The sequence below is a fragment of the Panthera tigris genome, chromosome B3, assembly GCF_018350195.1.
Source record: "Panthera tigris isolate Pti1 chromosome B3, P.tigris_Pti1_mat1.1, whole genome shotgun sequence".
Lineage (NCBI taxonomy): Eukaryota > Metazoa > Chordata > Mammalia > Carnivora > Felidae > Panthera > Panthera tigris.
This window is the reverse complement of record NC_056665.1, coordinates 110,138,747-110,157,965: the sequence shown is the minus strand read 5'-3', so window position 1 is coordinate 110,157,965 and position 19,219 is coordinate 110,138,747. Positions and strand designations below refer to the sequence as shown.

General features: G+C 44.7%; 1 protein-coding gene across 2 annotated transcripts in view; it reads right to left on the bottom strand.

Annotated features, from left to right (window-relative positions):
• The window catches only part of MTHFD1 (methylenetetrahydrofolate dehydrogenase, cyclohydrolase and formyltetrahydrofolate synthetase 1), a 69,198-nt gene that overhangs the window by 4,164 nt on the left and 45,815 nt on the right, over positions 1 to 19,219 (bottom strand). For both annotated transcript variants that reach the window (XM_042989870.1, XM_007095205.3), the window contains exons 16-26: positions 16,913 to 17,015; positions 12,976 to 13,052; positions 12,214 to 12,354; positions 10,254 to 10,322; positions 9,869 to 9,980; positions 9,631 to 9,770; positions 7,079 to 7,120; positions 4,661 to 4,761; positions 3,657 to 3,834; positions 1,266 to 1,373; positions 90 to 242 (exon numbers count right to left, since the gene is read on the bottom strand). In XM_042989870.1, the coding sequence (XP_042845804.1) occupies positions 90 to 242; positions 1,266 to 1,373; positions 3,657 to 3,834; positions 4,661 to 4,761; positions 7,079 to 7,120; positions 9,631 to 9,770; positions 9,869 to 9,980; positions 10,254 to 10,322; positions 12,214 to 12,354; positions 12,976 to 13,052; positions 16,913 to 17,015 (1,224 nt within the window). The remainder of the gene's footprint in view (positions 1 to 89; positions 243 to 1,265; positions 1,374 to 3,656; positions 3,835 to 4,660; positions 4,762 to 7,078; positions 7,121 to 9,630; positions 9,771 to 9,868; positions 9,981 to 10,253; positions 10,323 to 12,213; positions 12,355 to 12,975; positions 13,053 to 16,912; positions 17,016 to 19,219) is intronic.

Sequence of the window (19,219 nt, the reverse complement as noted above, 5' to 3'; positions counted from 1 at the left end):
GCTGGCACTTGCTTGATAGCTTCAGTGATCAATTTCAGACGAGAAGCACAGATGAACCACCCCCCACTCTGCCTGCAGCACTCACTTACCGTCCCCACCAAGGGGTACAGAAAACCGGCCCCGACGCTGGCACGGATGTCACGGATGGGCAGGACGAAGCCTGTGGGCACGCCCTTCTGCTCTGGGTTGTGAGACAAGGACAAGTGTGTTTTGGCCATGCAGATGGGCAGGTTCCCAAAGCCCTGGGGAGAGAAAGAAACAAAGCAGGACAAATGAAAGGTTGACAACAAAGCACATCTGGGCATCGTGATGATACAGATTCTTCAATTTACTTAAAACGTCTAATTCCTGGGGCACCTGGGTGGTTTAGTCGATTAAGCCTCTGACTTCAGCTCAGGCCATATTCTCGTGGTTCATGAGTTCAAGCCTCATGTGGGGCTCTGTGCTCACAGCCCAGCTCCTGAAGCCTGCCTCAAATTCTGTCTCCCTCTCTTTCTGTCCCTCCCCTGCTCGTACTCTGTCTCTCTCTCTCAAAAATAAATATTAAAAAAATAAAAAAAACAATAAAACATCTAATTTCCTTTACATACACCTCTACCTCACTGACCTCAAGCTCTGTATTCTAGACCCCCCCCACCCCCCAAAAAAAGAATCACTGTTGGGTGAGGGAGGTAAACATCCACAACCATATTCCAAAAGTGAGCATTTTATTTTCGTCCATACAACCTATTAAAAATGATAGTTTGGAGCAGATGTGAGGACACAACTGAAGGCAGGCTCTCAGTATTTGAGGAAGACACTTCCTATTTCTCCATGGCTTTTCTTTTTTTTTTTTTTTATTTTTTTTTTTTCAACGTTTTTTATTTATTTTTGGGACAGAGAGAGACATAGCATGAACGGGGGAGGGGCAGAGAGAGAGGGAGACACAGAATCGGAAACAGGCTCCAGGCTCCGAGCCATCAGCCCAGAGCCTGACGCGGGGCTCGAACTCACGGACCGCGAGATCGTGACCTGGCTGAAGTCGGACGCTTAACCGACTGCGCCACCCAGGCGCCCCTCTCCATGGCTTTTCTACGCGTTCATATACCACCTCTGGGTAGATAAAGAACTGGACCACCTAATCCAAGCTCAGTATCCAGAGGGGAGAAGACTGTCACCCAGAGAAGTGAGGCAGTGGGTGCCCAGCAGGGTGGGGAGAACTCAGGGGCTCTGACACCCAGGCTGCTCTGTAAAGAGTTAAAAGAACCAACCAACCAAACACCCACCTGTTTTGTGTAAACGTCAGCTTTGTGTTGAGCTTCGGGGAGCAATTCAATGTCATCGGCCCCGTAGATCTTCTGCGCAATGATCCTGATTTTATCCTCAACTGGAAGCTAATGCACAGGAAAGAGGGGGAGATGCCATGACTGGACACACATGATGATGCTGAACTGGGCCAAAGTCTAGGTCCGAGTTCCCACAAGGGCGAGAAGATGCTTTCACACACACATACAGATACACAAATAGTTTGAGGTGCATGTGGGTTACAAACATTTTCTTTTTTAATATCAAGCTCCAGATTTTATACGTGGAAAACGTCCCACAGAGGTAAAGTTACTGTGTGTGTGTGTGTGTGCGCACGCACACGTGTGTTATGTGTATTCAGGACCTCCCTAGGTACGTCATAAACAATACTGCTGACTACCCAAGAATAATTATTTCTTCATAAATACAAAGTAGTGTTCTAATATTGCAGATCAGACTCATGTCAAACCAGACCTGGGATACTCCTGACGAAAGACAACCAGCATCCATCCAACAACTCCCAGTTTGTTATGTGAGAGGCAGATGCTATTTTTAACATAAGGCAGTGACTGCAAACCACTGTTGCTTAGAAATAGCCATAAAAACAAAATCACCTACGTATTAAAAAAACACCCCAGTGACTTACACGACAACATGCACCGGGCGTGCTGCACAAGGCCATGACTTGTGTGGCACCTGAAACGAACAGTGCCAGGCACGGAGGCCAGTGGTCTCTCACCCAGTGAGAGCCTCCCCCTCCACGGGGCTGCTCTGCTGGGGAATGAAATGCAAACCGCGTTAAGGAGAGACTGCCTAGAGGAAATGGGAAGGAAAGCTCCTTGGATGAGCAAAGTACTAAAATTAGGCAATAACCTGACTATGCTCCCTGGCAACTAAGGCTAACAGGACACATCGGGCGAATGTTGTTTTCTGAAAGGAGCAATAATCTATAAAGATAAAAATTTCCTTTGGAGCTACACAGTGCCAATTTAAGGAGAGGCTTTATATAATGGACAAAAATAAGAGGACTATTCAATCACGGTTGTATACAGACGCGACAGAGATCGCTTTCCCATGTGTCTTATCATTGGAGCTTTATAAATGCTGAGGCACATTCAGAGCTTCTGAAGTGAAAGTACTTTCATTGAGGGGTGACTGAAGGCTAACAGATGCTAAATAAGACAAAAAGCGGCAGATTCCAGTTTATCAGAACAGAGAAAATTCCAAGTAGAAACGAGTGATAAAGTCTTTATCACTCAACTTCTTCTGGGCCTCCTGCTGATCTTCAAGGACTGGGGGTTCCTAACTCAGGTACTAAGGATGGAGCTTAGAGAGAGGCCCTATAAATGCTTTCTTTGCATGTGTGTACAGATTGGCATTTACAGCATTTCCTGAAAATATGATTGGTTGAACAGATTTTCAAACCAGTCTATAAAACTAAAGCCTAATGGGAAAATGTCAATGTCAATAGGACAATGTCAATGAAATGTCAGTGTATTTTATCTGCAAAGGGCAAACAGAAACAAGAGAATGTTAAAAACCCAAGAATACTTGGGTTTCTTCCCTCTACCTTTTTATGGCTATTTTTGAAAGTCTATGACTATATTTTAAAAACCAAGCCAGAACTAGCCTGGAAAATACAAGCAGAATTAACTACCACATCCATCCCATGTTCCTAACAAAGTTTCCAGGTGTCGTGAGCATGCTGCTTAATGTCTAATCACATCCTGAAATACACGGACAGACAGCTGAAAACAAAACACAACCCTACTATAAGAACAACGTTTCCCTGAACTCACTTTATCGCATCACAGAATAAGCAGTTACTCAGTGATGAAAAGAATACTAAAACCTGCCGGGATGCTTTGGCTTTGCACTAGAGCTTCTCTGCACGTGAGGCAGCCCCAAACCAGGAGGTGAGCTTGGGAGCACGCAGCTTTCCCCTGGTACTGGGAAGTGGTCAAAAAGCTTTTCTGAGCATGATGGAGCTCCCTGCCGATTTGCAACAACATGGCTGGTGCCTTGGGTTAAAGGCTGTAGTGAATTACACTACTGGTTCTACATTTAACCCTTTCTCCTGACAGCAGAGAGAAGGTACCATGAGCCTTCCCAAAAGTTAGCCCAGGAGCCAACCTCCCAGAGTGTTCTTGCCTGGACCTGCTCCTCTGTAAATAAGCAGAAACATGCACTGGTAAGAAAGCTGTCTAGGGTTGAAAGCCCAGGCTGTGGTTGTGTAACTCACCTATGTGGGAATCAAACTCACAAGGCTAAAGACGCTAAACACGGGCTCTAAAGAGAGGCAGCCACACAGAAACCTCACTGTGCTTTTTTTTCCTTTTTGTTTTTGTTTTGTCTTATAGCAAGTAACCCACCTTGAGGTCATAGAGGAGCTGGAAGCTGCTGGGTGCCTGAGCTGCTCTCTGGACGGCCTGAGCTAGGGCTAAGGCGCCCTTGCCCCCTTCTGCCCAGTGAGTGCATTTCACAGCATCGAAAGCCCCGTGTTCTTTGGCGAGGCGGCTGACGAGGTCCAGCTCAGCTTCCGTATCTGTCCTGTAAAGGTAGCGCTTCGTGTTAAAGCATTAATGACAGTTAGGACAAACTCTTTTGAGCTACTCACCGATAAATGGCAACTAATCAAGTAATACTGACTGGGTTTGAATCCCGGCTCCATCAGTTACCATCTGGGTGGACTCCTGGCTAGTTATTTAATCCTTATGTGCTTTGGTTTCCATGTGGTACAATGGGACTAATCATAGCACTTATTTCATTGGGATGTCATCAGGCTTAGTTGACAAACACATGCAAAATACTTAGAACATTCCAGGCACATCACAGGAATCAATAAATACTAGCTTTTTAAAAACGTTTCCTCCCATTCTGTTGTGGTTAGGCCATTATAACAAGACCAAAGCTAGCACTACAATACCTACACAGCCTACACAAGTTGCCTCTTGCACGAACACTTCTAGCTCAATACAGTCGACTCTTTGTCAAGATAATGTCCCACCAGACCTCCTAAAATAATAGAACTCTGTAGGGCTATGACCTTCTGTTAGCACAAAAGGCCTCTAGAGAGCACAAAGAACATTTAACTTCAGGCCTATGTGTCACCCACTTCACCCAGTAGAGAAGGGGACCCATGGGAGCCAAAGCTGACCCTGGACCTTCAGTGGCAGGAGTGATGAGTTTGCTGTGGCGTCTGTGGTGTAGCTCACACCACAGGCTCTCATTATTGGCTGCTAGAACACAGGCTTAATAACCAATACCAGTAGCTGGAGAACAAAACAAAGCTAAAAGCAGTGCTACACAGTCAGCTCCAGGAGATGTTTTCTGACCATTTTCCACAGTCCCGTTGACTCCTACTCTTTGTACTTACTTGAATGCATTCACAGCCACTACCACTGGAACTCCAAACATTCTGGCATTTTCAATTTGTTTCTTTAAGTTACTGAAGCCTTTTTCAACCAGCTCCAGGTTCTGTAAAAACAACAGGAAAGGTCCATGAGGTCAGCTGCAGGTTCTTCTTAAAAGAACTCCTTGAACCAGCAGCCAGCCACTTAGTCAGAACAAGCCAAGGGCAGATCTGCTGATGCATTTCGCACACCGTGGTGAGGGGGCGCTAGGGAGCCATAACCCTGGGCCAGCCTGTAACACTGGAGTGGCGTCAGGCTCGTCTCCTGGCTCTCTTGAAAGCATGAGAGTGGGCATAGCTGCTGTCATCACACCACATCTTAATAGCATATTTGCTGTTTGCAGAGAATCAGTTGCTCTTAAGTAAATTATATTTATAGGCTTGTGTTTATAGATGTCATGTACTCATGTGGTACAATGGTACAAACTCTACTCAGCATCTTGCACAGGAGACAGAGCCTAGCACAGTGCCTGGGGTTCATTACACAGCCACCGCACGTGCCGTCAGAAAACACGAAGTGATCAGTGAGGCTTTCAAAGGTTCTAATGAGCTCAACCGTGTACCTTCACTCGGGACAAAGAAGATAGATGCCACCTTTAATAACCAAATACTATGACGTTTAAAGGAAAGTCATTAAGGAAACATACCTTTAAATATGTTAAATGTTAACGGCAGCTCTACTTGCAGCCTTGGAAAACTGCAAACACAAACCTCCTTCGATGGGGGACTGTGCCAGTGAGTTATGACATACACCCTCTATTAAATACCATGCAGATGCCATGAAAAGTGAGATAATCTGCATTAACGTGGAAACTGTCAAAGATGTACTAAAGTGTGCCAAAGTTATAAAACTATGGACAGCTTCATTAATTCCACTTCTGGACAAATACAAAAAATACGTGTATATATTCATGAAGTGTTTTAAATGTTGAAAAATATATACCAAACTGTTCAGGGGACTCATATTTGTGTATTATATCCTTACATTGCTTAACTTTCTTTTACAAAAAGGATGCTACCATTATAAGCTTAAAATACATTAGATATCTTTAAGATAAAAATGTAATAGTTTTACGTAAAAATACATACACTGGCTCATGAGCAAACCCAGCAGTAATAGCCCTTGGTTTGTGGATTCAATGAAAGAGCAGAAAAAGGGGGCAAGATAAAGGTAGAAAACAATTACGGTTATATACATGACTTAGGCTTTTTTCTCCTTTAACAGTTGAAAACTAAAATTAGGATTGAGTTGATATTCTAAAGAGCACTGCTAATTCTTTACCTCTAGTCACATGGAAACCAATTAATATGTAAGACTGATTGAGAACAGTTTTTGAAAAGTAGAATTTCGTAAATGAAGACACCAGCTGGGCCAGTGAGGGGCAGTCACTCTAATTAGACACAGGAAAGGCTGTGGGGTGGCAGGAGGGCCAGAACTGTGAATTCCCCTCCTACGCGTGAATCAGACAAATGACCATAAAAGGCAAATCATAACTCAGAAGACAGGCAGACTCAAGGCACTAACAATTCTCTTCTAGCTGCTTCTGAAATACTTCATTTAGGGCTTGAACAGTGGCACTCGATTGCTTGACAACTTCAAAAGCCTCCACAAAAGGCAGAAGAATTGAATTCACAGTGGCAGCGGCTGACCTTCCCGTCTCACGCGAGGGTCTGTCTCTCACAGAACCACCCCAACAGCCTCCAGGGATTTGGGTAGTAAATGATATAAAGAGGAAAAGGCTCAAGGTCACAGTTCTTCTTTGAGCTCCTCCTTGACAGCTAGAGACCAAATCAGCTTAGGGAAACTTTACCTAGAAAAATATAACCAGGATCCCGACTGCATAGTGCCCCTTTAAGGTGGATTTAAATCCGCAGAGGAAGAGACATTTCACAAAAAGTCCCTACTTGTTCCAGACTCAGATGGCATTTGGTAAGGAAGCAGCCGATGCGTTAAGGCAGTGGAAAGAAACGTCATTAGTCTATAGGGCAGGGTTTCTCCGCCTCACCACCTCTGACATTTGGGGCCAAATGATTCTTTGCCGTGGGGCTGACCTGTGCACCACATGGTGTTTAGAGGCAGCCTTGGCCTTTACTCAGTGCCAGCAGCACTTTCTACCTGAAGTGGAAACAACCAAAAATAGGTCTCTAGACATTGCCAAATGTCCCCCGGGGGGCAAAACTGCTCCCGATGGAGAACCAACCACTGGTTTCACTAGAAGCACTTCTTCCCTACTTTATTCGATAAGATTCTTCAGCACACAGCAGGCCTCTTAGTGCCCCTGTCCACAGGAGCCATACCCACCCCCCTCATTTCCAAACAGGCTGAGAGACGCTGATTCTGCGTACTCTCTAGGACAAGTGGTTAGAAATGACTGAAGTTACCTCCTCTATGTAAGCCTTGGGAAGAGGCAGTCCAGCAGTAACCTGAAAGGAGAGCAGGCAAAGTCAGAGGCATTTTCTACTTACAATCCGGTTTTAGCTTAAAATGATGCCTTGCCATGTGTAAAAGGCCAGAAGCTGCATACTGGCGGGGGAGGGGTAGTTTACAGCAGGATAAGGTTGTTTCCTGTCCAAGGGATTTAGGGCATATGACCAACAACAAAAATGTCTGGTTTGAGCATTGTGGGAAACCTCTATGGCCTGAATGAGGGACGTGAGGGCAGATCTGTGAAGGCGGTGTGGAAAGGGATGTGTTCTAGGCAAGGGGCATAACCTCAGTGAGCAAAGCACACAGCAGTGGGGGCGGAAGTAAAGGTGCACGTATGGAAAAAGGCAGTGGTCAGAAAGGCCACCCTGAATGTCCCCCAGAGGAGTCTATGACAGGCCCTGCAATGGGCTCCTGACCTGGCCCACGGAGCCAACGCGCAAGTTTGTGGGGCTGAACTAGGGAGCATGAGCAATAAAACAGGAGGGACACAGCCCAGGATTTTCTCCCTCTATCAGAGTATATTTCAAGGTGTCAGAATACTTAAGTGATGAGTTCACTGTCACGGAGGTGGCCGGTGGCTTGGCTTCTGCCGCATCCACAGGGACGAGCACTGAGGTAAAGGTGCTCATCCCAGGGACTCCACTGTGGACAGTGGGCGTGCCTTACAAGGCTTCAGCCACCCAGCGTGGTCCACTCCCATTCCTCTGTCTCCAAAGGGGGCCAGAGAGGTGGGGCGGCAAGCAGGGACCTGAGCCGCCGTGTTCTGGGGCTGACATGTAGCTCCATGAGGGACTGTGAGCAGCATGTCTGGCTCCTTGACAGAAGTGAGGCTACGTACGAGGCTCTCCTCTCACTGTTGCCTGAGTTAAGTGTCTGGCATTATGTTTCAGACCATGAGGGCAGGAGGAAAGAAGGTGCAATGGTGTGAGGGGCGCAAGAGGAAAACATGTTGGTTATAACTGGGAAAAGGAGTCCAACCTACATTCGTGGGCTAGGAGTGCTTTTGGTACCTGGGGGACCAGTGACACTGGAGAGGTGTCCTGGGGTTGCGTTATGGCAGTGGTTCTCACAGAGTGGTCTGGGGACCGAATCCTTTCACAGGGCCATGAGGTCACGACTATTTCCATAGTAACTCTAAAATATCACGGCCCTTTTCACACTCATTCTCTCACTGAGTGTACAATGGACTTTTGCAAAGAATACGTGACATGTGCTAACACAACTGATTCCGTGCAGAACATGAAAATCCAGTAGTTTTCAATTAGGTCAGACACTGAAGAGACCTGAAAACTGTACGATTCTTACATTTTGTTTGGGGAAATGTAAGAACTTTTCATGAAAAAAAAATTGTTTTTGTTAAAATGTAACTCATCTTCAATTCCCAATATAGTCAATACCGATATAACTACCGAAACAAAAGTTCTTTCAGCGCCTCAAGAATTTTAAATGTAAAGAAGTTCTGAGACTAAAATGCTTGAGAACTGCTGTATGATAGCTACACGAAGAACACTGATTTTAGGGGCACCCGGGGCGGGGGGGGGGCTCAGTCAGTTAAGCGTCTGACTTCAGCTCAGGCCATGATCTCCCAGTTCGTGGATTTGAGCCCCGCGGCAGGCTCTGTGCTGACAGCCTGGAGCCTGCTACGGATTCTGTGTCGCCCTCTCTCTGCCTCTCCCCCACCCACACTCTGTCTCTCTCAAAAGGAATAAACATTTAAACAAACAAACAAACAAACAAACAAACAAACAAAGAAAAGAAACACCGACTTTAAGAGAGGGGGCTCTTATTTCTCAAGTTGTAAGACCAACTTCTAGAATTTAAGAAGGCTAGGAATTTAATACTTCTTCAAGTAATTTCTGAAAACTAGCACACTGTCTTCATGTACGTGTGCTAAAGAAAAGGTATTAAAATAATAGGATAAAAAGTGTAATTTCTAACCAGTAGGAATTCAGGAACACACAAAGTTCAGGTTGGAGTTGAAGATAAGCTAGTCCTAACCTAGTTTCTCTCTGTTACCCGGAGGCAGTCCAGGGCAGACCTACCTTTCTCCTCCCCTTCTCTCCTACTCCGTGCTAGTCCCACCCAGCATGTGCCTTTCAAGAAGGCCCTGACCTCTGTCTCGGCTTAATGGTTTGCTTGGCTGGCTGCCAGCGTCACTATTTAGAGGGAAAATGGGACTCATTTAAAAACAGTCTAAACATAAAGGGGCTTTTTGTGGATATAGCCAAGCCCATGTCCTTGGAGGGGCTTAGATATTATCAGATGGCTCCCTCAGAAGACAGACCGCGAAGCCCATTTCCACCATCTGTAAATGCCAAGAGCCCCCAGTGCCTGTGAGTGATAAGGCGGCCAGTACGAGAGCCGTCTGAACACCTCTTGCTTTGGGCACCTCTTAGTCATGAGAATATGAGCAACTTCATGAAGAAACAGGCACAGGTCATCCCAAGTTCCTCCTAGCCTTCAGAACATTCCTGACAATCAGATCCTTCCAACTCTTGGTCCTCACCGTCGGGCCGCCCCCGTGCATTTTAAGAGCCCTGACAGTGGCAACAAGCACCACCACGTGAGGGCGGAGACCAGAATACCGGCATTTGATGTTAAAAAATTTTTCCATTCCAATGTCGGCTCCAAATCCTGCTTCAGTCACTGTAAGTAAGGAGAAAAGCAACTGTAAAAAGGCCATCCCGACTCCTTTGATATTAAAAGGAAAACAGTTGATCCACCGATTTTGCAAAAATACTCACCCACAAACCCTTCAGGGCCAACAAGCTTGAGTGCGATCCGGTCTGCAATGATAGAGGAATTCCCATGTGCAATGTTGGCAAACGGTCCAGCATGAACAAATACCGGAGTGCCCTATGGAAATCAAGACATCGTGAGCAGTGCTGCCAACATGGTCAAGGGGACGAAAGTCAGTTGGAATCCGAAAGATAAAGACTTCCCAGAAGAAAAATACAAAGCCCCCTCTTTTCTATTTCAGCAGCATCCCGATCACAACAGTGAGGAAGAATGGGAAGAGAGACACGGGCAGGTACAGAACTCCCTGACTCCCCAAGAGAAGTGTGATTTAGAACCGCTCTGCTCTGACACGGAAGACTGGTCTGGGAAGGCGGTGGTCACTCTGCTCACCTCTAACGTCTGCATGAGATTGGGCTTGATTGCATCCTTCATAAGCACTGTCAATGCACCACTCACCCCCTACAAAACAAAGGCATGGAGCATTGCTTCCGACCCGCAAGAAACCCCAACCTTTTCAAACCAAAACTCAACATTCTCAGGTCTTCCTTTTTAAGCCACTGTGCACCAATCCGTACTTTCACCTGAGCTGTACCATCCATTTACTTATTTTTTTCTGGATATACTATGAAGTTATCACTTACTTTAAGCAGAGATAACACACAGAATGAAAATGACATTCACGTGGAATTTGTGCAAAACATGGAACTCTGGAAACAAGCATCTCAATCAAGCTCTGTTGCTGACTGATGAGGGGAGTCCATTTTATACTGGTTTATAGCACAGAAATGCTAGCTCTTAGAGAACTGAGTTATTTGTAACTTTGATGTCTGGGCAGAAATGGCTAAAAACCAAATTCAGTGTGTGTTTCCCAAAGCTGAAACTGAAAATTTACCCAGGAGTTCAATACAAACTCTTAAAATCTGGTCTCTCTTTGAAACCATCCAACCATAGTTGAATGAACTGGTAACGAAGTAAGAAAGAGCTATGGATCCCACCCATGTTCAATTTTTGGGAGTTTCCAAGTTTCTGGTTTGGGTGTAAAACTTTATTAAAAAAATTTCTGGGAGGGCACCTGGGTGGCTCAGTCGGTTAAGCATCTGACTTCTGCTCAGGTCATGATCTCATGGTTTCTGAGTTCAAGCCCCGTATCAGGTTCTGTGCTAACAGCACAGAGCCTGGAGCCTGCTTCGGATTCTGTGTCTTCCTCTCTCTCTGTCCCTTCCATTCTCTCTCTCCCTCTCTCTCAAAAATAATAAATAAACATTAAAAAAAACATTAAGGGGTGCCTGGGTGGCTCAGTCGGATAAAACGTCCGACTTCAGCTCAGGTCACGATCTTGCGGTCCATGAGTTCGAGCCCCGCGTCGGGCTCTGGGCTGATGGCTCAGAGCCTGGAGCCTGCTTCCGATTCTGTGTCTCCCTCTCTCTCTGCCCCTCCCACATTCATGCTCTGTCTCTCTCTGTCTCAAAAATAAATAAACGTTAAAAAAAATTGAAAAAAATTAAAAAAAAATTTTTTTAACGTTTATTTTTGAGAGAGACAGTGTGAGCAGGGGCGGGGGGTGGGGGGCAGAAAGAGAGGGAGACACAGAACCTGAAGCAGGCTCCAGGCTCTGAGCTGTCAGCACGGAGCCCGACACGGGGCTCGAACTCACAAACTGTGAGATCATGACCCGAACCGAAGTCGGACTCTTAACCGACTGAGCCACCCAGACACCTCTGGGTGTAAACTTTAAAATGATTTTTCTTACACATATTGGCTGTGAAAACAGAAACTTAGTATTTCCCCTTTTCTGAATTCAACTGACAGACTGCTAATCACAGGCTGAACATTTTGGTGTATGTGAACACAAACAGGCTTTCAAAAAATTAATCTGTAAGATTCTCTCATTTCAAACCTCTTATTACCACCCAGTTCAGAAATAACCCTGAAGTGCAGAAGTAGCCTAGGGGGACCATCAGATAAACCACTAATAAGTTGTTCCCAATGTGCTTGTTAGCATGGACATGGCGGTCAGCGAGCCTCGTGACAAGAGGCCTCTCTGCAGGGAGAGGCCAGGTGTGGCTCCAAGCTCAGCTACTAAGGACCTCACTGGGACACTGGCTGTTCTCTGAAAACTGAAATTATACATCCGCTTTTAGGAATACTCACAGGTTCAAGGTGTTGCTCAAACCATCGGAAACCTGTGGTCTATGACTGGAGCATACCACCCGTTACTCGCTACGAAGTACTGTTTATAAATTTCGAATTCTCTTACAAGCAGGAAAATCACAGTGAATTCATCAGTAACTGCTGAGATACGCTAACAGACACAGGCGTGTCACTGAGCTTGCAGCAGCCGGGTACCCACCAGATCTTCGGTACTGATGGGCTCCCCCTTCTTGCTGGATGCCACCACCATTTTGCTCAGTCTCTCCCTCATGTCTTCTAGTGAACTGGTGAGAGCCAGGACAGCCATGATTTCACTGGCCACAGAGATATCAAACTGGGCCTGTCGGCAGGGAAAAGACACGACACATAACACTGCGTCCAACCAGAAGACTGGATCGCGAAAGCAATCCCCGTTTGCATCCAAGCCTTAAACAAATACCTTAAAAGGACAGAATGACAGAGTAGTGCACAAAGAACTTAATGAAAATAATTCTCCAAGAGCAAAAATGTGTAATCAATTATTCCAAGACCTTGAGTAGTTAATTTTTAAAAATAAATGCTCCAGTAGGAAAAAAATAAGCTCCGTTGAAGGCAGCCTTCAAGTGGTGATGGTTTCCCTAACCCACAAGGAAACGACACAGAAGCTCTTCCATCGAAGAAACATCATAAATGGCCACAAAAAAAGAGGCAGTTTGAATAAATCACATACGAGGATATTCACTGGGGGCTTCCACCTCCAGGAAAAAATACTGGGGGGAAAACACACAGGTGACACATGGGATTTATTGCGAAAGCCGTCAGGAGTGCTCGTTACCACACACCTACTCACTTCCATTTTAAAAAGGAGAAGGCAGAACAACACCTGGCAGGATCAATCGTACGGGAGAGGACGGAGGAGGACAGAAGCAGCAAGGATCTGGTTCACAAGAACGAATTTACTGAGAAATGAACAAATAGCTACCATCCGTGTGTGCCCTTTCTCTGTTGGAGACTGTCCAATTGTGATCTTCCTCAGGAATCTATCATTGGTGTCCAATACTACAGTAGAAAGAGAAGATACAGAACAGCCTTCAGTATAAGCACAGTAAGTTAACCCGACAGCCTTACAAGTCCAACTCAACGACAGTCTACCAAAATTTGACTTCAAAGCTGATGGCGAAGCTAGAATATGGGTTGAAGTTCAGAAATGATGCTCACAAACTATAAACGAACAGGGAATTATTTTAAAAGAAGGAGGGGCGCCTGGGTGACTCAGTCGGTTGAGCATCCAACTTCAGCTCAGGTCATAATCTTGCAATTCACATAGGGCTCTGTGCTGACAGCTCAGAGCCTGCAGCCTGTTTCAGATTCTGTGTCTCCCTCTCTCTCTGACCCTCCCCCGTTCATGCTCTGTCTCTCCCTGTCTCAAAAATAAATAAATGTTTAAAAAAACAAAATTTTTTTTAAATGTTAATTTTTGAGAGAGAGCAGGCAAGCAGGGGAGGGGCAGAGAGAGGGGGAGACAGAGGATCTGAAGCTGACAGCGCAGAGCCCGACATGGGGCTCCAACCCATGACCTGAGCCGAAGCCAGATGCTTATCCAACTGAGCCACCCAGGTGCCCCTTATTTTATTTTTAAAAATATGTATATTTTTAATTTGAGAGAGAGACAATGCAAGCAGGGGAAGAGGGGGGCAGGGAGAGAGAGAGAGAAAATCTCAAGCAGGCTACACACTCAGTGTGGAGCCCGATGCAGGACTTGATCCCACCGGCCTGGGATGGCGACCTGAGCCAAAATCAAGACTCAGATGCTCAACCAAATGAACCACCCATGCGCCCCTAAGAGACTTCATTTTTAAGTGATCTCTGCCCCCAATTTGGGACTTGAACTCACAACCCCAGGTCAAGAGTCATATGCTCAACCGACGAAGCTGGCCAAGGCACCCCTAAAGAAGGATATACATTTTTAAAGTTTATTCATTTATTTTTGAGGGGGCCAGTACACAGAGAGAGGGAGACAGTAACTCCCAAGCAGGCTCTAGGCTGTCAGATGCAGGGCTCGGACCCACAAACCACGAGACCATGACTGAGCTGAAATCAAGAGTCGGACATTCAACAAACTGAGCCACCTAGGTGCCCCAAAGAAGGATATTTTTAAAGAAACAGAGTGACTTGGTTTTATTCTGTCTAGAGAATTCAAACAATTAACTACAAATCTGGCATCTATTTTAAAGCCCATTACACGTAAAAAGAAAACCAGAGCTGGCCAGTTTTTTAAAAGGCCAAGGTTATTGTTCTGTGGGGTGTCACTGACCTTACACCATCCTGACACACAAGAGCCACAAATGCAGGGCAAGGCAAATGCTTTCTGAAACATGCTAGGTACAGGCTTACTCTTTCCTTTAGCACACTTGGAAGAAATAATTTCCATTCTGATGACAGAATACGTATCCAATGTATACCCCTGGAAAACATGGCAAAGATCAACTAGCTAACTAATCTTAATTCCACCTTCCAGGACTAATTACTGTTAACATTTTGGTGTATTACCAATTTTGTTTTTTGTATGACGTGCCAAACAATAATGAAACACACAATGAACAAGAAACCAGTTCATACTCTAAACGGGTCAAGGGTGGGAGGGAGGGGAGGGTGGGTGATGGGTATTGAGGAGGGCACCTTTTGGGATGAGCACTGGGTGTTGTATGGAAACCAATTTGACAGTAAATTTCATATATTAAAAAAATAATAATAAAAATAAATAAATAAATAAATAAACGGGTCAAACAGGAGAGACATTTTTAAGGCCCTTGATTACACGTGAAATTATTTTCCATAAAGACTGTAATAATTTAAACCCCCGGGGTGCCTACGCAGCTAAGTCGGTTAAGTGTCCGACTTTGGCTAAGGTCATGATCGTGCGATTTGTGAGTTCAAGCCCAGCTCTGTGCTGACAGCTTGGGGCCTGCAGCCTGCTTCAGAGTCTGTGTCTACCTCTCTCTCTGCCCCCTCTCCCCCTCACGCTCTGTTTCTCTTTCTCAAAAATAAACATTAAAAAAAAAAATGTTTTTTTAAATGTAAACCCCAAAAGCAGGGTCTTGCACAATGCATAACAATGCATGTGTACACACACACACACACACACACACACACACACCACTTGGTAAGTGAAGGATGTAATGGGCTGTTGGAGCCTACTCTTATTTTCAAAAACTATGTCAAGTTCTTTGTATTTGATTTCTCTCTATAAAATAGCCAGTCAATAGGTATGACCCATTTTTTTCCTTGTCTGCTTCTACTTTCTTAGGAAGCATGAATTAGACATAAAGCAAAGGAAAAGGGAATGAGATACTAAATTTTCAAAATGGATCTTTACCTTATTCCTCATAAAATATTATACCATCTGTCAATGAAAGCAAAGGAAAAGGTATACCAATGTGATTTTAGATACTAAAGAAGTCATCTTTAAAATGCCATTAACCTAGAGCACCTGGGTTGCTCAGTTGGTTGGGCGTTTGACTCTTGATTTCGGCTCAGGTCATGATCTCACAGTCTGTGAGTCAGGCCCTGCATCAGTCTCTATGCTGACAGCATGCAGTCTTGTTTAGGATTCACTGTCTCCCTCTCTCTGCCCCTCCCTGCTCACTCTCTCTGGCTCTCTCTCTCTCTCTCAAAATAAATAAATAAGCTTTCAAATAAACATTAAAAAAATAAATTTAAAAGATTTTTAAAAAGGAGTACCTGGGCGGCTCAGTCGGTTAAGTGTCCGACATCAGCTCAGGTCATGATCTCACGGTCCATGAGTTCGAGCCTCTGCATCTGTGCTGACAGTTCAGAGCCTGGAGCCTGCTTTGGATTCTGTGTCTCCCTCTCTCTCTGCCCCTTCCCTCCCCACACTCTGTCTCTCTCTCTCTCTCTCTCAAAAATAAACCTTAAAAACAAAATAAAAAAAGAATTTTTTTTAACATCTATTTATTTTTGAGAAACAGAGTGAGACAAAGCATGAGCAGGGGAGGGGCAGAGAGGGAAGGAGACACAGAATCTGAAGCGGGCTCCAGGCTCTGAGCTGTCAGCACAGAGCCTGATTCGGGGCTTGATCCCATAGACTGTGAGATCATGACCTGAGCCGAAGTCGGACGCTCAACCAACTGAGCCACCCAGGTGCCCCGAAAGACAAAATCTTTAAAAATGCCATTAGCTAGCAATAGTTACTAAGCCAATGAAAATCACAAAAACAGTGAATAAACTTGCCACTAGCTGCATTCTGCATGACTGGATAAAAATTTCTTCTTAGCAATGACACAGAATATGTAGATGCACCACATAAATAAAATTTATGTTGGTAAATTTGGTACCAAATAAAATTCTAAGCTACACCAGTTGTGCACAGAGAAAAGCAACCTACCGCCAACTGTTTAAACCTTGAAACCTACCTACTTTGTTACAAGAGTTTAATAAAATGAGGTGAAAATGAGTAGGCAACCTAGAGAGTGACAAGAAAAAGTACATCACGTGTGCCAGACAAGAGTTCTGGGAGTAAAGAACGGCATGATTCAAGAAGTGATTAAACATAATTTCTCTACTTCATGAAACCCAAACTTTTTGCATAAAAAGAAACTTGCAGAATGTTATTTCCAGTTTATGCATGAACTTCCTTATAACTACCCTCACTGCAATCAACACTGAAAAGCCAGCAAAATGTCCAACTAACTCGACGAAAGGAGGATTGATTACAGCTCATAAGGAGAGAGACTGATGGAGGTGGCCAGAAAAACAGGTCAGGCACCATCTTGGTCAAGCCTTAACCATGAAAACACCAACACACAAGCTTCCGGACCTTACACTCGAATAACCCCCACAGGCAGGGAGGGACATGCAGCACAATGAAAGCCAACGGGGCGCAGACACTGCACTGGTACCTCTTTGCCAAGTTATGGTTTCTGGATCAATGTCCAATCTTGCAAATCTGTTTATCTCTTCATCGGTCAGTGTGTTAGGGTCAGTCTTTTCAATGCCCAGTCTCTGAAGAGGCAGGAAAATTAAAACATCAGTAAGACAAAACACAAGCATGATAAATTTTTTAAAAATTTATCTCCGGAGGGAGTGCCCTCTAGGAAATATACCACGTGACATTCAGAAGGGAAAATTAGAATCCTTAGGCCAAACCTTTATTTCTTACGCTTTCTCACACACACAGGTGTTGTTAACATGTTTATCCCTATAACTGGGCCCCAGAGGCATTTCCCTAAACCTAGCCCGAAATAAGCATAGGGGCACCTGGTTAAGCTTCTGACTTCGGCTCAGGTCATGACCTTACGGTTCATGGGTTCGTGGCCCATGTCAGGCTCTGTGCTGACAGCTCAGACCCTGGAGTCTGCTTCAGATTCTGTGTCTCCCTCTCTCTCTGCCCCTCTCCTGTGTTCTCTCTCTCTCTCTCAAAAAGTAAACATTAAAAAAATTTTTTTAAAAAACACAAAAGCACAATGACCAAAAAGTGCTGTACCTAATTCACCAAGCCCAAGTGTATGAAAGGAAACACAAGGTACAAAAGCTTTCTCAAGCAGACAGTTGAGAACCCCAATTCACATGAAAAATTAGGAAGGGTAAAAATAAGTTATTAATCAGTAAAACTCTGTGTTAATCACCTTCACATGCTTTTTACACAGCACTGCATTTTTTAGTGCCTTCTTACTGTTCCAAAAGGCACAAAAAAAGTTTGTCTCTTCTTCCTCACAGAACTTGGAAATTTTATTTATTTACAGAGTATATGTATACAGGTCGCATCCTGAAATGGAAAGTGAGTATAAAATGTATTCTCCTAAAAAAACAAAAATAAAATAAAATGTGTTCTCCTTTTTTTTCCTTTTCTATTTTTTAATGTTTATTTTTGAGAGAGAGAGAAAGAAAGAGAGAGAAACAGGGTGCGAATAGGGGAGGGGCAGAGAGAGAGGCAGACCCAGAATCCGAAGCAGGCTCCAGGCTCTGAGCTGTCAGCACCGAGCATGACATGGGGCTCAAACCCAGGGACCCTGAGATCATGACCTGAGCCGAAGTTGGACACCTAACGGACTGAGCCACCCAGGTACCCCTCCTTTTTTTTTTGCCTAATGTGTGGTAGATCTGAGTGGGCTCCAGCAAGCCCTGTTCTTCCCACAGTTCCTTTTTTTCATACTGTGAAGACTTTGTTTTAAAATCTCAGATGTGGGACGCCTGGGTGGCTTGGTTGGTTGAGCATCCGACTTTGGCTCAGGTCATGATCTCGCAGTCTGTGGGTTCAAGCCCCGTGTCGGGCTCTGTACTGACAGCTCAGAGTGTGGAGCCTGCTTGGGACTCTCCCTCTCTCCATCTCTCTCTGCCCCCTCCCCTGCTCATGCTCTGTCTCTCTCTGTCTCAAAAATAAATATAAACATTAAAAAAAAAATTTTTTAATAAAATAAGTAAAATAAAATCTCAGATGTGTTTTCAGAGCTGGCCCTCACTGGCTCATCACAGGCCTCAGAAGCCTAGTACATGACACTGTTTACAGAAGTTAGCCCAACTCTCAGTCACTCAGCTGAGAATCTGCCACTGACACCCCACTCTGACTGGGCACACGGGGTGTAGACCGTGAGCACACTTTGCCACAGAGGAGGCCTGGGGACCCAGGAGGAGACCGAGGTTCTAGCTCAAACCTGGGGGGGGGCGGTGGTGGTGAGAGGGTACTGTGGCCTTGGGCAAGTCCCTTGATTTCAAATCCTAGAGACTTTTAAAGAATCATTTACACATTTAGTCCAGCACCTCCCCACATCTGACAGAAAGTTCCATCAGCAAAAGTAAGGTTAGACGTTGCCTGCTCTTTACATGCCTCTCAAAACATGACCCTTTTACAAAACAGAGCAATAATTAACTTACCTTACACACAGGATTTTTGGGGGTATGGAAACAAAGTAAGCTAGACATATCATAGTGTGTCTAAGTCACTTTTTCTCAAGTCCAGAAAAAAAATGCATATAAATAAATAAATAAAACATAATTGTAAAGCAAGTAGGGCAAAACATAAACGATGTAGCTCGGTAAAGGGGAGCTTCATGTACTATTCTTGCAACATCAAAATATAAAGTTGCAAAAAATTTAAAATAAATAAAACTATTGTTGCTAATAAGCAGCACGTGCCATTTACTTAAGCTTACATATGCCAGGTTGTCTAAATAATATATATGTACAGGGCACCTGGGAGCCTCAGTCGG